Source organism: Lactuca saligna, chromosome 3 (assembly GCF_052625555.1).
Source record: "Lactuca saligna cultivar CGN05327 chromosome 3, ASM5262555v1, whole genome shotgun sequence".
Lineage (NCBI taxonomy): Eukaryota > Viridiplantae > Streptophyta > Magnoliopsida > Asterales > Asteraceae > Lactuca > Lactuca saligna.
The window spans coordinates 24,781,639-24,797,715 of record NC_136419.1 but is presented as its reverse complement, the minus strand read 5'-3'; the positions used below and the strand labels follow the sequence as shown (position 1 = coordinate 24,797,715).

The 16,077-nt window shown below is 37.6% G+C and overlaps 1 protein-coding gene across 4 annotated transcripts; it reads left to right on the top strand.

The window, feature by feature from the left end:
* Nucleotides 1–5,518: 5,518 nt before the first annotated feature.
* LOC145034825 (putative F-box/FBD/LRR-repeat protein At4g03220) lies at nt 5,519–10,150 on the top strand. 4 transcript variants are annotated; one of them, XM_078983354.1, is made up of 7 exons: nt 5,541–5,647; nt 6,135–6,215; nt 7,134–8,285; nt 8,426–8,605; nt 8,677–9,195; nt 9,275–9,329; nt 9,889–10,150. In XM_078983354.1, exons 3-6 carry the CDS (start codon nt 7,323–7,325, stop codon nt 9,314–9,316), a joined length of 1,704 nt encoding a protein of 567 aa, XP_078839480.1. In that variant the 5' UTR covers nt 5,541–5,647; nt 6,135–6,215; nt 7,134–7,322; the 3' UTR covers nt 9,317–9,329; nt 9,889–10,150. The 4 variants fall into 4 exon arrangements, with proteins under 4 accessions (XP_078839478.1, XP_078839479.1, XP_078839480.1 ...); XM_078983351.1 differs by having other exon boundaries at nt 7,129–8,285; XM_078983352.1 differs by lacking the exon at nt 6,135–6,215 and having other exon boundaries at nt 5,519–5,647.
* The last annotated feature ends 5,927 nt before the right edge of the window (nt 10,151–16,077 follow it).

Genomic DNA, 16,077 nt, shown 5'->3' with positions numbered 1-16,077 from the left:
GCTGGATTTCAGGAAGTGTGCTGTTTGGGTAGGGATATTTTTGGTATGCTAGCTTTAGTAAGCATCGGCCGTCAGCAAGGTAAGCATGGGAACGTAATGAGGATTGGTAATCCTTCAATTTTCATGTGCCGAGCGGACTTAGTTGAATCTAAGTGGGGGAGAACCGGCCAGGCATCCAGGGGTAGAAGCACGGGTGAAAGTGATGTCAGACTACGGGGAGCCGTAACATTCACTAATGGTAAGTTAGGGTATAGTGTTGTAAGACTGCAGACGAGCTATAGCATTCACTAGCAATAGAGAGTGTTGTAAGACTATGGGGGTGCCGTGGCATTCACGGATCCTTTCAGGTGATTTGGTCTGGGGTAGGCTAGTTCGCAGCGTTGTGGGGGAGCCACAACTTAGTTAGGATTAGGACCAAAGGTGATTGACCGAATAGTTATTCGGGGGCGAGCCCGGATGGTTATGCGAATTAAGATGGAACCGGTAGAGACTGTTAAACTAAGGGTTGGACCTTGTGATACATGATCTTGTGGTCGAGTAGTGCATGTTTCTGTAGGGCTACAGCTGGGTAGCCATGTTATTGGATCTCATAAGAACCTGGTGGTTGGACCGGGTGCGAGACTGGAAATCTCAGGAATTGGCTAAGGGTATTTATTAATCGACCGAGTAAAGGATGACGGGAAGTCATGGTGCATTATGCAAGTACCGATTCAAGGATTCTAGGATAGGAGCACAATAACAATTCGGATTTGGATAGGAACCCGAATCGGAATTCGTGTAGGATTTTGTTTCAGTGAGATGAGATGTGGGGCATCAATATGCCAAGGGCATCGAGGGCAGAATTACAGGGTGGTGAACGGGTTGGTTTAATGGTAGTCTAAGCCATTTTCATGTGTCTCAAGTGGCTCTATCCGTAATAGAGCCACGACATGTTGGAATCAGGAAACGCAAGGTTAAGGAGGTCGGGTATGATGTAAGACTACAATTATTATGGTAGTATTCACCTTTTTACGTCGGATTCAGTTGGCAGACAGGTTGGGAACAGGGAGGTCCCCGGTTGTTCTTCAGGAAAGCAACCATGTGGAAGCAAGAGGAGTAGGAGCAACTTCAATGATTTGGGGTCTGTGTGTGGAATTGCTTGTTATTCAGTAGTCGCAGTTGATCGGTGATTTTGTTCTTTAGGAAGCCCCAAGGTATTGCGAGTGAGAAGTATTCTATCTAGGATGGTTTCTTGTGAAATCAGTTCGATGATGATTTGATGTGGGCAGTCTGTTAGGGAGGCAGACCATCTCGAACTTCAGATTTCGGATGAATCAGATGTGATGAGGTTACAAGGAATTCGTTCATCTTCGGGTTCTAGAACCCTATGAGGATTGGTTTCGGTTGCCTCGGGTAGGCTATGGTATTCACAAGTTTGTGGCAGTGTTGCTCATGTTGTCTGGTATGTCGAGAATGGTGATCATTGATTTCGAGGATGAAGTCTAAATGAAATCTAATTTAAGTGAGGGAGAGTTGTAACACCCAGTTTTGAAAGTGTCCGATTGTGTCTTTGGAGGCCAAGGGTATAAGCGTAATCTGACAATTTGGTCTTTTATGGGTCTCAAGTCTTATTTGGAAGGTTGTAGGGCTCGGGTTTGGAGCTGGGAGCATAGGGTTTCTCATCACCTTTTTGTGGATATGAAGTTCGTAGGAAACGGACTTAGAATGAAGAAGTTATGGTACTTTGAAGATATTGGCATTTTTGGTCCTTAGTAGAGAAAAGTGGCAAGGATATCCCATGCATGCAAGGTGGCCAACTCAAGAGTACGCCTAGCGTAAGATGGGGTACACTTAGCTTGGAGGGGATAAGTGGTCGCAGGTGTTGGAGACGTACGCCCAGCGTACGAGAAGTATGCCCCTAAACCCTAATTTTTAGGGTTGGCTCACTATTTAAAGCACCTTAAGTCCGAGGGGGAGCGCCTCCCTTTCATTCTCAGAGCCTTAAACCCTAAATTCGAGTGGTAGCTTCATCCAAGAGTGTTGTGAGCTTTGTGGGTGCATTTTGGGTGGTTTTTGGTGCATTTCAAGAAGATGGAGCTTGTTGCAAAGATGGTAATCAAGGAGGAGCGTGTGGATCTGGCATTTGGGTCTCATTCTCAGCTTGATGAAGGTATAAAGCTTTGATCTTGATCATTCATCTCTTAGATCTACCTTTGGGAGTTCTAGTTCATTTTGGTCCCAAGGATGGAGCTTTATGGGTGAAATCTGATCCTTAGGCTTAGAGTTGCCACTTTTTGTGTTAAATGAGTCCCTAAGGCATAAAGTTGCCATCTTGGAGGTCTTAATGGGTTCATGCATGAGTTAAGACCATTTCCATGGAAGTAGATTATCATTTTTGGAGATTGAGCTTATGTGGGTCATGCAAAGCCATCAAGTAAGCAACTTTAGGCTTTAAGATGTTGAAGAGCACTTGGATATGCAATTGTAGCTTCTGGAGTAGAGTAGTAAGAACTTAATGGAAAAGTGGCTTAACAGAGGAGTACAATGGGCATACATGCAGGTACGTGCAACGTACACTCCATTCAGCCAGTACGCTTAGCGTACAGAAGAGTACGCCCCGGTTTGGGATTGATATTTATTTGTGGAGGCCCATTATGGTTTTGAGCCTAATTTGGTATTGGGCCATTAAAGGACTTACGGACATTATAGTGTTGGGCTTTTGTTTTGGGTTTCGGCCTTAGTTTTGGATCATACTGGGCCAGGGGTAGAATGGTTATTTTACCACATGCATGGATTAAGGATTTTGTTATGGGACCCAATCGTTAATTGGGTATATTGTTTGGTAGTGACAGCTCGGGAAGCTGGCGGGGCAGCAGCTAAGGAGTTCATGCGGGAAGCTTCTGCAACGCGAGGTGAGTCTTCTCACCATACCAATGGATCTAAGGCACCAAGGCCGGCCTATTTTATGATAGTTAGTATACTTTTTGTGTAGAGGTGTGTGACATATTTATGTAGTGATACGTGGTAGAGATAGCTTTTACAGCTGATGGTAGAGATAGCCTTTTTGGCTGATGGTAGAGATAACCTTTGGGGCTAACGGTAGAGATAGCCTTTGGGGTTAACAGTAGAGAGAGCCCTTGGGGCTAAGGGTAGAGATAGCCTTTGTGGCTAATGGTAGAGGCAACTTTATAGTCGATTGATATGTGATATGTGGTAGAGGTAGCTTTCATAGCTAATTGATCTGTATTATGTGGTAGAGGCAGCTTTTATAGCTAATTGATTTGTGGAATGCGGTAGGGATAGATCTATAGCTAATTGATGTGCGATATATGGTAAAGATAGCTTGTATATCTAATATGATATGTGATATATGTTATGTGGATTATGTGTGGGGTATGCTCTGGGGGACTCACTAAGCTTTGTGCTTACGGTTTATAATTTTGGTTTCAGATATCATCGATTTGGAAACGAAGAGCTTGGATGGATCGTAGTGCACACACCTATGATTTCCGCAATGAATGATTTTGGGATGAACTCTGATAAATGTTTTACTTAATGATGATTTGAAATGTTTAATAAACAATATCCACACTTGATTCAAATGAGAAGTATTTGATTAAGATTTGAGTTGTATTAGATTTGATATTCACATTTTTCTAGTACGGGATATGTGTTAACCATGGTTGTTAAGATCAGTATACCATATCATTTTCCGTTTTGCAAGATCATGATCGTAAGGTCAAATCGGATCGTAAGATCCTACCAAAAACATTTTAAAACATAAAAAATATATATTCATCCATCAGTTAACTATCCAGTTAACAATAAATATTTTAAAACATAAAAATTGCATTTACAATACATTATTTGATGATAAAGAATTCAAAATGGTATTCTACGTATTTAGTCCAAAAATATATTTGAATTATTTTTAAAAAACATAGTATCGATCCTACGATCTTACGATCCGATCCTACGATTCTACGTGATCCTACCAAAAAACGAGTCAAGTATGATTGGGATCGATATACATAGGTGAGATCGTACGATCAAGATCACGATTTGAACAACCATAGTATCAACTGTATCCTATATCCCTATCCCATTACTCTTTTTCTAGTAGTGTATGATGCAACTTTAATACAAAATATAATGTATAAGGTTATATAGTTAAATCTAAATTGGTTTTTACAAGTATATACCCTTTAAATATATGTAAACAATTATAAATGATCAAATTAGAAAAGTTGAAATTAATGATTAGCAATTGATGGTATTATCATAAATTAATTAGGAATGTACATTATTTGTTATAATTTAGATATAAACTTATATATTTTTCCTAAAAATAGCAATGTATTTATTAGGGAATGTACATTATTCTTAGTTATAACATTCTACTCATATTATTATTATTATTATTATTATTATTATTATTATTATTATTATTATTATATTTATTTATTTATTTATTTATGTATTTATTTTTGCAAATCTTTTATTAGTTATTAGGATTTTAAATTATCAAAAATATTTTTTTTCTCAACTGTAGTTTCCATGGGTTTAAACATAACCAACTTGATAATATATTACTCATATTCATATATAATAATGAAGGGTTATTTCATATTGAAATATGTTAGCCATTGATTTTTCACAGTACTAAAAATACATAACATAAAATATAGTAATATACAACATATAATTACATAAAAATCAAAGTATATACATATGAAATAAAAGCATTATAAAAAATCAGGAAAAAATATTTCTCCCAAAATTGGTGAATATTATTGGCACTATACCGTATAAACCAATTACATATTTTAATGATAAGCGAAAAGACGAGATAATGAGTTACTAATATTGCATTAACATATATGTAATGGAATATGTGAGTATTAAATGTGATTTAGTGTGGATAACCTAGATGTCTAAAATCTCAAGGGTGTTATTGAAATAAACGAGGGCTAAAATCAATTAATTCACCTTTTAAGTTTTGCCCTTGATGAGTTGATTGACACATCGTATCTTCTATGTCCATATTCACTTTTAGTATTTCACATTATATTCATATGTATGATAGTGTGTCGGTGAGTAAGAGATTATTTACACGAAAAGCATGAAGATATGGATGGTGGAAATAGAGATAATAGTCAACAAGTTTTATATGAACCATATGGTTTCGAAAGTTGCTATAGAAAATGTGGTGACGATGTCTATCTCATCTTCTATTATGCGTTCTGTTTACATGAAGATGCACGAAACACCAAGGAGGTCACCTTGATGAAGAAGGTAGAAATTGGTTAGTGGGATGGGGGAGGGGGGATATTTTTATTAAAGTGTATATAAATTATAAAAAAATAATAGAAAAGGTTGAAAAAATATAATATAAGGGTATGTTTTATGTTTGTGAAGGACAATAACCAAACAAAAAAAAAAGTTATAAAAATTAAAGGACTGTTTGAGTGAAAAAGAATTAGTAGAGATGAAAGCTGCAAATAACGGCAAACCACATGAGCAATTTATGTAATTTACTCAAAAATTCTAATTTGCACAAAAATCGATATTGCTGTAATGCACGAAAATCGATATTGCTGTATATAAAAGGTGGTTTCTGGTGTTAGGGTTTAGGCAACTCGTAGATTGTAATTTCTTCGATTAAGAGGTATGTCATTCTCAAACCATAGATATTAGGGCATTCGAATTTCACATTTCTGGATGCTTTTACTTTTGAAATTCTTTGCATCAGTTGATTGGAATTGATAATTCAAAAGGGTATTAAATAAGCAGGCGACCGTGTTATTAGGAGAAGATGTATCTCCTTCTGCTTTTTGTCTGTTGTATTAGCGAAATTATGTTAATTTGACCGATCGATTTCTGGAGTAGTTCAAATCTATATCGATGCTGCAGTACTTACAAAAATGCCAGACCAATACCATTTTCATTTCAAATTCAGACCTTCTACGCTTCAAATTCTAATATTTACACGGATGTTTGAGATTTTAACTTTTAATCTTCATGGTGATAGCTATTTGCTGTTTAATGTACACATCTTTTTTTTTTCTTTAAATCTTTAATCAAAATAATTCTTATCAAGTTTTGAAGTTGCTTAAATACCACATTTGACATTGTTTTTATTATTTTGTTTTTAGGCTATACTGATGATATGGGTATCCGACAATTAGCCTAATAAGATGGAATTGGGGATTTTTTTCTCTATCATCTGATCATTCGTATGTCACTTTTTTATTTAGTTTTGCATTTGAGAAATACATTTTTATATCTCTTCTTATGGTGTTAAAGGTTAATAACATCTTTTGGTGTATCCACTTTTATTACAAGTGCAAAAATTCGGTTCCCAGTTAGTTTTTTTTAAAAAAAAAAAAAAAAAAAGGAAGATTGGTTATGATGTATTATTATGTCTATCACTTTTTTGGATACATAATTCCAATAAACCATGTCTTGGTCAAGATAACAGTCATCCACATACAGCTAGCTAAAAGAGTTATCATACTGCTACGAACTCAAAAATTGAAAGAGAATTAAGAACAGAGATTCAGAGAATAAGTGATTGTAATGTCAAATTGCAATTCAAAATTAAAAGCTTTGAAAAAGAGAACCATAGCTAGTTCGAGGGGCTAGTTTCTCCCTAGATAAAATACCATATATGAAAATAAGATTACTCTCTCTCTCTCTCTCTCTCTCTCTCTCTCTCTCTCTCTCTCTCCCCCCTACCCGTACGCCTTATAAATACACCGTAACAATGTAAATATTGTGAGATACCTAAATTACCCCTTCACTAAAGATGCTCATTTATTTTGCGAAGTTTCCAAAAAGAAAAACGTGGACTTAAATGGATGTGTAGCACATATTTTCAAACAACCTTGATACATTTACAATTGAAGTGGAAAAGTAGTCAAGATGTGATTTGAGGAATCCATGTTAGGAAATAGAATTTGTTCAAGAGACCCCTCTGCCAGAGGCCGTAAGATGATAAGACCAGCCCTATAAGCAGCACTACCTGATGCATTATTACCGCCATGTTCCTTTCCATATTTAGTTGCATTAGGATCCAACATGTATATATATCAGAGGTATTCTTATAAGCTATTATCTAAGTAATTGATTTAATTTTACATTATAAAGTGCAGTTGATATGGGATTGTGATTTGTGGAGCCAAAAGAGAAGGAATGATGGTTATCTAGCTAAAAGCAGAAAAGAAGCATCAATGAGAATGGATATGGATTCTAAATTGTGTTCGGAATCAAGGGAAAATTAACTAGGATATATTGTATCTATGTGCCTGACTGCATATCTGAACGAGGTATAACAACAGAGAATGGAGTTTGATCATGATCATGATCATGTTAGGAGGCGAGTGGTGGAAGAAGACAGATTGAGCAGCTTGCCAGATGAGCTTATTCATAAGATCCTTTCCTGTTTTGACATGAAATATGCTGTTCAAACATGTTCGTTGTCATCAAGATGGGAGTTTCTCTGGACATCAATGCCTTGTCTTAACTTGTCAAGTAGGGAGTTTAGCTGTTTACCAAAGTTTGCCAAATTTGTGAATCATGTTTTGACTCACCGCAACCATCAAGTAGAAGTGTCTTCTGTAAAGCTACATTTCAATGGAGCAGCTAGTCAGGTTTTCGTGAGAAAAATTGCAAGTTATATGTTCTCTCACAATGTCCAACAACTAACTGTTGTTTGTTTTCCCAAAAAACACCATGAATTCCCTCCTTCCCTTTTTAGCTCTCAGACTCTTAAGCATTTCACATTGAGTAACCGCCCTCTTTATACTTCACCTTGCCTTACACCCAAAACACCTTGGGATTTTCCAGCTTTAGCAACTTTGCATCTTAGCCACATCACATTGTGTGATGATCACACCGAGAAGTCTGTTGATCTTTTCTCCAAATGTGTAAACTTAAAGAACCTCACTTTGGAGTGGTTCACTGTCGAGGCTATTGACATCATTACCCCTCGACTTTCTAATCTCGTGCTTATCAAAGGCAGACGCTCATTGGTCATCAACCTGGTTGCACCTCAACTTGAACATCTCACAATAATTGATTGTTCAATCGATTACTTGAATGCTCCACCAGGGCTTTCATCTTTGTGCTACACGGGTGATCTTCCTCAACAATTCTCCAAAGATGGATTTCATTCTCTGAACAAAGTGTCTATCTGTTGTGATATGTATAGGCAATATAAGGAGAAAGTGGCACGCAAGGCTATTAAAATGCTTCAAGAGCTCCACAGTGCCAGATATCTCACACTTAATGTGGACTTTATTGAGGTATGTTGATATCGATCATGTCACCCCATTTATGACATTCAGTGCTGCTGTCAAATGGGTGTATGATATAAATGAAGTTCAAGATGAGATTTTAATGCATCTTTAATGTATAAATTTGTTGTCAATTTTTTTTTTTGCAGTGTCTTTCCTCTTATCCAAATTTATTATCACACCATCCATCACCTTTTAGCAGCTTAATCTGCTTGACTATAGACTCTAGCACGAGGAATGATGCATACAATGTAAAAATGTCTACCGAAGCTAGAAACTTCTTTCTTGAGAACTCTCCAAATGCCACATTCATCATGGAATTACCCGAGGTACTTTTACAGAATCATATACTCATTGCAACCGTTTTCTCTTAAATTAAAAATTCTTGTAAACTCTGTAGCCTCCACCTACAAAAGCAATGAAGCAGAAAGAAGCTAGGGCAAAAAAGGCTAAACGCGCTGCAGAGATTGCAATCCATATGACAGAATTCCAGGCATTGTTAGATCATGATAATATGAATGTTGAGCGAACACAAGCAAAGGAAAAGGTTAATGTTACCCTTGAGAAGCTCATGGCACAATCAAAAGCTCAAGTAGGGAAGATGCATAACCAGACTGAGAGACTTATGGCAGAGTTTAAGATCTGTGTGGAAGAGGTGCGGGATTTGGTTAATGAAGAAGAAGCAGAAGTTAAAGCAATCATTTCAAAGGGAACCCTAATAAGATCATTACTGGAAGATATGCCTAAGAGAGAGAGGACAGAGGTCGAAGCACGCTACTCTCGACAGCTTGAAGAAATAGAAGCACAACATGTTCGTCTAGCCTCTAGGCTTGTGACTTTAGAAGGAATCTTAGCTTGTGAACAATTCATGTCTCATTGCATCTCAAAATATCTGGCATCATCTAATTCCTCCACAACAGTAAGTTTCTGATTTCATTTATGACTCTGAGTATTCCAAAATCCAATATTGATGGCTTTTTAACTTTGCTTAATGTAAGATTCCTACACCCTCCACATCGAGCATCAACCCTATGCCGTGAACCACCCACCCAGGTAACCCTTATTCTCTACAACAGTAATTACTACTTAATTAGCGGGGTGGGATGCGTTGGTGGAAATGATTTTTTTTTTTTTTTTTTTTTCAAAAAAGAGGCTGATTCAATACCAGTTTCGAACGACGTTACTAATCTGAGATATGGTTTTTGTTTTTGAAAAACTCTCGAATTAGTAACGAGAACGAATACCTTTTTTCCTTAAATTCTAGAACGAACTGGATACACCAAGTTTCACTCCGGCCAATTTGGTATAAATTCAGCTAAATTATTGTTATTATATTTTCTAGTGATGTAGTTTATTAAAAATAATCTATGTATATATTTTTATTAATTTATAGTTAATTAATTAAGTAAATATATTGAAAAGGTTGGGGGTTATACAATGCAAATAAAAAAACAAAGGCTTAAAACTTTATATAAATAGAAACAAAATAGATAAAACTTATAAAATAATAATACCTTTATTAGTCACATATTACAAATAAGGGTTAATGCATGACTTTTAGTAGTGAGATTCAGCCGTAACTTTAACACGTAGCTTCAACTTTTATTGGCAGGGATGTTAATGATTATGCCAATATGAAGATGTTAGTCCTCATTGGATTCATGAAAAAGTCGGATGTATCATCGTTTGAATTGGGTTTTGTTACATAAATTAATGAATCTTACTCTTTTGGTTCTTTTTTCTACAGATTTTTTTTTATTACTATATGCCTTAGCGAATGTTAATGATTTTTTTTTTGAAGATTACAACACAAAAACTCAGTTCTTTACAACAATGTCACTCCTTGCAATAATGTCACTCAATTTCTTTTTGTTGTTCCTCTAGTTGACTGTTTCACAGCTCTCGATAGCAGCTTTCATATAAAAATAAGCATCGTCGGTGAAAATTCTTTGCAACAACAAAAATGCTAATGTTATGGGCAAAAGTGGAAATGAGTTGTGAATTGAACAAAAACAATAGTCTTCTTCACAGAGATAATCACATTGGTTGGTACTAGAGGACTTTGCAACCGCGTTTATCTTATTTTATTCATCATGTATGACCTATAGACATACTTTTGACCACAAAGATATTTGAAAGAAATGAGGAAACGAAAATCGAGCTTGTGTGTGTTGACTCCACCTCTTTTCATAGATGAAATTTCACAACCTTTTGGAATTTGACTACAAAAAAATGTCAATTGGTGACAAAAACAAAATTGTCACTAAGAGCTGTCATTAAACGATTTAGTGACCAAACTTTTGGTCATCACTTTTCATCACTATAGGTCCGTTACAAAAACTGATTAGTGACAAAATATAAAAGCGGTCGTTAAATAGTGACGAAATATACTGGTCACTAAATCTGTGACGACCTGCTTCGTCACTAAATGCCGTCACCGTCTTATCTAATTAGTGATCAGAAAAAGTCGTCGCTGTCTTATCCGATTAATGACCATAAAAAGTCTTCACTGTCATATCCGATTAATGACCATAAAAAGTCGTCACTGGTTTATCAAAGTAGTGACCATAAAAAATCGTCACTCATTTATCCAATAAGTTACAAAAAAAGTTTTCCACTGATTTTTGTTGCTATTTCTTATATTTAATCAATTTAAGTAACTAGCATGAAACTAGTCAATGGTAAAGATATAATATGATTCATTTATCAAAATTAATCCCATGAAATAATAAACATAATTTGTTCACAAATTTAATAGAACCTAGAGTATACAGTACTTAAATGACTAAAAAAAATATACAAAGTAGGGTTATACAAGATATTCAAAGAATATGGATTCGACTTCTTTACCATAAAAATATACAATGATTTGCTCCACTACAAAAAATATGTCGTTTAGTGGCAGACAAAAAGTGTCACTAAAAGCCTAAAAAATGCCATTAAAAGCTTCTCAAAGAATCGGCGGCATACTTAATAAATGCTACTAGAAACGCTACCACTAAAACCTTTTAGTGATACTTTTTGTTTTTGATGTTGCAGTTTTTAGGCTTTCAGTGGCACTTTTTTATGTGTATTTCTTTTGTGACACATATTTTGTACCACTAAATTTGATTTGATTCAATAATTTATGCTACTTTTAGTTACACTTTTTAAGATTTTAGTGGCATTTATAGTGGCATATTTTTATGTGTCACAGCAGAAGAAAATTTTTTGTTGCATACATTTTGTGCCATTAAAAGCTTATGTGATTTAAAAAATTCATGCTACTTTTAGTTATAGTGACAATTTTATTTGTCACAATACAATTTCATCTATAATATAATATAAAATAAATAATTAAATTGTAGCATAATGAAAATAATCAAAATTTCATTGTTTTTCATTAATATTTTTTAAACTTTTTGAATCGAATATCTAGTTAAATATCAAATATATCTAAGTACATGTTAAACATAAAGTAATGAACACAAGTTAAAACATGTATATAAAAATAAAATATAATAAAAAACAAAGACATGCTATGTTGAATAAATTGTGTTATCTCGAACTCTAGAATCAATGCTAGGAATTCCCTACCCAAAAACAAACAAAGATAATCCAGAATCCAATGAAATAGGGTTTAGTTTAGAAAATAAATAATATAACACTCAACAGAAATAAACTATATTTATAAAAACAAAGGAAAGTGTAACACCCGGGATTAATAAGGTACTAATTATATTATTATTAGCTTAATGAATGGAATTGATTTGGGCTTGGACCATTAGATCCTTATGATGGGCTGAGAAGTGCCGTACGCGGGGCGTACTATGCCAAGTACGCTCAACGTACTCATGAGTCGAAGACACGTACGCCCAACGTACCAAAGGGTACGCGCAGCGTATGTATACAGATTCTAAAACCCTAAATTTTAGGGTTTGATCCCTACATAAAGGACCTTATGTCTTGGGTCCATCCCCCCTCTCACCCTTAGACAACCACCATGAAAACCCTAACCCATATTTGTGTGGTCTTGTGATTTGGTAGCCACTTGAGAGCATTTTAGTGTTGTTTTGGAGTTTTGGAAGAGAAAGAAGTTTGAAGAATGAGCAAGGATTCAAAGGGAGCTTGTAGATCCAACAGATTAGCACCATTTCTGACTCATTTGAGGTATCAAGTTTCAAACTTGATCATTGCATGCTTAGATTTGATTTTGGGGTGTTTTATGTCACTTTTGGACTCTATTGTTGAGGTTGCTTAAATCTTGATAGTTTCAGACCATAAGAGTTGTCCTTTTGAGCTCTTAGAAGCACTTAGAGTCATAAAAAAAGACCCTAATGGTTAAGCCACAACCATGCAAGTGTTTGATGGTCACAAAGTTTGGTTAAGGACCAAAATCATGTTTTGATCCCTAACCATGCATGCAAGCACATAACTTATGTGACTTTATGGACTAGGAGGTCTTAAAGGAGCTGGATCTACATTATGGATGTGAGGTCTTAATGGATTAAGTCACAAATGAAGCCCCAAGGAAGTTGGTAGGTACGATAGGCGTACACCCTGATACACTATGCGTACTGGGTCAACTTCCTACTTTTGGTCAAGGCCAGAGTACGGTGAGCATACGTGCTAGGTACGCCATGCATACACATGCAGAGTGGCGAACTTGGGCTTTTGGGCCTTAGAAGTTTGGGCCTCGATAGTTAGGCCCCATGGTCCTCTGTGGAGTAGAGTTTTTGGGCTTAGAACTGAGATTTAGAGCATTGGGCCTTTTGGGCCATATTGCGCCACTCAAAACCATTTTTTTGGGCTAAGGATTTATTGGGCCTGTGATAAGGCCCATTTAAGGAGTTGGGCCCAATTTAGAAAATCGGGCCATTAGTAGGCTGGGAAAGATAAGATGGAATTGGGCCTGGGATAGTCTAAATTTGACCAAGGGGTAAAATGGTCATTTTACCCTAAGAGGTATTATGGATTTTGACTAAGTGTTGTTATGATAATGATAGCGGGGGAGTCATCGGAGCAGCTGTTAGAGATTCCTTACTGTGATATTCGATACTCAGCTTTACGAGGTGAGTTACCTTCTAGTAGAAGTGGGTCGAAGGCACCAATGTTGGCCCACTAGTAATTGTTTGTAGTTGAGACGATTGTCTTTGTGATAATTGTCTGGTATGCCACCATTTGTTATGCTTTATGTGCTAGGATGCTATGATATTATGTGATAGTGGTAGGAGGGGTGAAATAGTCCTCGATTACCAGTTGAAAGAGACCGAAGGGGTAGACAGTACCCATATATGCCTAGCAGTATGTTTATGATATGTTATTATGTAGTAGTGGTAGGGGTGAAATAGTCCATGTAACTAGTTGAGATAAACCAAAGGGTAGGTCGGGCACCCACATATGCCTGACAAGGGTAGGTCGGACTCCCCAGTATGTCTGACAGGTGTCGGTTGGGCACCCTGTTATGCCTAACAGGGGTAGGTTGAGCACCCCGGTATGCTCAGTAGGGTAGGTCGGGCACCTAGATATGTCTGACAGTATGTTTATTGTATGGTATGTGGTATTATGGGGGAACTCACTAAGCTTCGTTCTTATGGTTTACATTATTGGTTTCAGGTACCTCTTCTTCGAAGGGAAAGGAGTTGGCATGACTGCAGCCCATCGCACACTCGATTTTCTACACATGAGAGTCTTAGGATTTGTACTCTGGCATTATTTTCCTATGATATGTTTTTGAGAGATATTAGCATATGGTTTTTCATGATATGAAATAACATTGGTGGAATATTCGGTAATTTGTTTGTTGAATCTTTAAATTAAAATTTGAAGTTTTTGGTCTTGAATTTTGGGATGTTACAAGTTGGTGTCAGAGCCTTGGTTTGAGGGATTCGGACACACCTTCGGGGTGTCTGGACTCAAATCGAGGGTTTGAAAGATTTTTACAAAAAAATAATTTTTCTAAAATCTAAAATAAAAAAGTTTTTGATAAAGAACAAGGAGTGTGATGCGTGTAATCAATCGAGCTCAAGTAAATTTTCCACAAGATACCCATACATGTTTGCTATGATATATGAGATGACTATAAGAACCGCATGGATTAGAGCTAAGGATCTAGGAAGGATGCCTTACATGCCTACTGTATGTCTATGAGAACTGCATGCTAGATTATGGCTAAGGATCTAGGAATGATGCCTTACATGCCTACTGTATGTGTATGAGAACTGCATTCTAGATTAGGGCTAAGGATCTAGGAAGATGCCTTATGTGCTTGTTTTAAGTTCTTCTTGAGTTGCATGATAGTACTGACTGGTCGGAGATATGATAGCCTGATTAGGATATGCTTGGTTTGGGTTACTCAATGCTCGAATGCTACGTGCTTTGTGCTTTTAGGGGTCCTATGAATACGTTAAGTTACATATTGCAAGGACTAAATAATTCCAGAAGGTTAGGTCTAGCCCTATTTTGCAGCTCTTGTTTGAGTCCAACCGTTGTAGGGTAGGACCCCTCATTTGAAGAATTATCTAGACTTAACAATATCTAATGGTATTCACGAGCTAGTTAGGGAGAGATAGCAGGGACTTCTTATGCAACTAATGGCGGAGAGTGGGTTGGAGGTTACCCTAGGGTAAGTCTAGGATGAGATTAGTGCAACGAACAGTATTAGTGAAAGGGACTTGGTGAAGTCAAGGCAATCCTTGAGGACAGTACGGATAGATGTGGAAGGTAGTATCGACACGTACTACTGAAAGCATATGATCCGTACTCGAGTCAAGGAGGGCTGAGATAGAACCAGGGAAATTGTAGAGTGTGTGAGACCTCTCAAGGTTATGAATGACCCTGATGATTATGTGTTTTGTTTTCGAATGGTGATGACACATCACGGAGCAGGAGGTTCAGGGTTTGGCTCAGGTTCAGGTTCGGGTGCAGGTTCCGAGCCGGTTAATGACAAACTACGCGAGTTCATCGCATCTGAGATTACGAGAGGCATCCTTGAGGCGACCCCGGTGAATTTCGGGTCGATCAAGGAAGGGATCATTGAGCTGATGGAGGATCGTCTCAGGGCATTCCAGTGTGACATGGCGTCTAGTCAGTCAGGGACATGCACACTCTCCTTCAAGGACTTCAAGGGATGTGATGCACCATACTTTCATGGGGTGAAGGACCCCATTGTGTCCAGGAGATGGATTGCGGACATTGAGTTTGCACAGTTGACGAGCTTCTGCCCTGACGGGTCGAAGGTCCGGTATGTTGCGGGTTGTTTGAGAACAGAGCTAGAGACTGGTAAGAGGCAGTCAGTGATTCTTTGGGAGCCCCAGCCATAGTGGCTATGACCTGGTCGAATTTTGTGACTTGGTTTAGGGCTAGGTTTGCACCGGCTGTGGAGCTTCAGCAGTTGGCCAGGGAGTTCCTAGATGTGAGGAAGATTACTGAGTCGGTGGCGGAGATTACCGCCAACTTTAGGAAGGGGCCTTACTGGTGCCTCAGTACGTGGGTGACGAGGAGATGAGGAAGACTCGGTACCACGATATGTTGAGAGCTGACATCCAGAAACATGTCAGCTACTCGGCATGCCTAACCTTGGATGACATGATAGCCATGGTGAGGGTGAGAGAGAGTGACATAGAGCACCTCCGAAAGAGGAAGGCGGAGACGGGGTAGACGACTGGGGTTTTGGGAAGAAACCGCAAGGGATTCGACTCGAGATCGAAGGGCCACTAGGGCTGGAGCCGCTGCAGGAAGTGCGGCAAGCTACACGAGGGAGTTTGTAGAGCTGGGGGATCGGATTGCTATATGTGCGGCAAGACTGGGCGTTTCAGCATGG

What these genes read in the sequence shown, in the direction of transcription:
- LOC145034825 (XM_078983352.1), top strand. Translation starts at nt 7,323, where the DNA reads ATGGAGTTTGATCATGATCATGATCATGTTAGGAGGCGAGTGGTGGAA. An exon ending in TTAATGTGGACTTTATTGAG is followed by an intron (nt 8,286 to 8,425) that starts GTATGTTGATAT and finishes TTTTTTTTGCAG; the next exon opens with TGTCTTTCCTCTTATCCAAA. An exon ending in TCATCATGGAATTACCCGAG is followed by an intron (nt 8,606 to 8,676) that starts GTACTTTTACAG and finishes TAAACTCTGTAG; the next exon opens with CCTCCACCTACAAAAGCAAT.